Source organism: Myotis davidii, unplaced genomic scaffold, assembly GCF_000327345.1.
Source record: "Myotis davidii unplaced genomic scaffold, ASM32734v1 scaffold60, whole genome shotgun sequence".
Lineage (NCBI taxonomy): Eukaryota > Metazoa > Chordata > Mammalia > Chiroptera > Vespertilionidae > Myotis > Myotis davidii.
The window spans coordinates 1542557-1543328 of record NW_006293007.1 but is presented as its reverse complement, the minus strand read 5'-3'; the positions used below and the strand labels follow the sequence as shown (position 1 = coordinate 1543328).

At 64.1% G+C, this 772-nt stretch overlaps 1 protein-coding gene across 1 annotated transcript in view; it reads right to left on the bottom strand.

The window, feature by feature from the left end:
- Window positions 1-141: 141 nt before the first annotated feature.
- HHIPL1 (HHIP like 1) overlaps window positions 142-772 on the bottom strand; it is a 23935-nt gene continuing 23304 nt past the window's right edge. The window contains exon 10 of the mRNA XM_015565833.1: window positions 142-766. Coding sequence (XP_015421319.1) covers window positions 677-766 — 90 coding nt within the window. The 3' untranslated portion in view covers window positions 142-676. The remainder of the gene's footprint in view (window positions 767-772) is intronic.

Below are 772 nucleotides of genomic sequence, written 5' to 3'. Positions count from 1 at the left end.
TATTTTTTAAAAAAAATTTGGCTCTCAAAAGAAATTTCAATCGTTGTACTGTTGATATTGGGCTCTGTTGACTAATGAGTTTGCCGACCACTGCCCCAGGGTCACCCAGTCCCCCCCAGCCAGCCCCCCCTCCCCAGACACTGCTTCCTCCCAGGGAGCCTGACCCTCCCGGGGACAGCCACGGTCCCACCGATGCCTTCCCGCTCTCCGCAGCGCCTGACTGCGGGGCCACACTCCTCAGCCACACATTCCTCGGCTGCTCTGGGACCTTCTGCTCCAGCCCTGGCGGGGCAGGCCTGGTCCCTTCCCTCGGTCCACCAGCTGGGCCTCTGTTAACACAGCCAGGGGCCATGTCTGTCCTTAAAGGGTGGCTGCCCTCAGTGCTCAGGGTCCCCAGGCCCCACGGTGTTCATGCTGCTGCTCGGAGGTAAGAAAAGACCAGGACCAACCCTGCAGGGCCCCGGGCCCCGCACACACGGGACACGTGAGCAGGGACACACAGAGAACACCGTGCACCGTGCACAGCTCAGTGAGGGCCGCATTCAGATGCGCCACCCTCTACACCACACCCATGGCCACCTCCACCCTCCCTCCGGCACACGCCCCAGGCACACACGGGCAGAGGGCCCTGCCAGGCTCCGACCCGAGGCAGGACAGCCGGGCCGGACCCCTACCCTCACCCACGGTCGGGGTCCTCATGGCTGCATATGACACCCGCGTCCTCCTCGTGTCTGCAGTTGTGCGTGCCCAGGCCCCTGTGCCTGCACTCCAG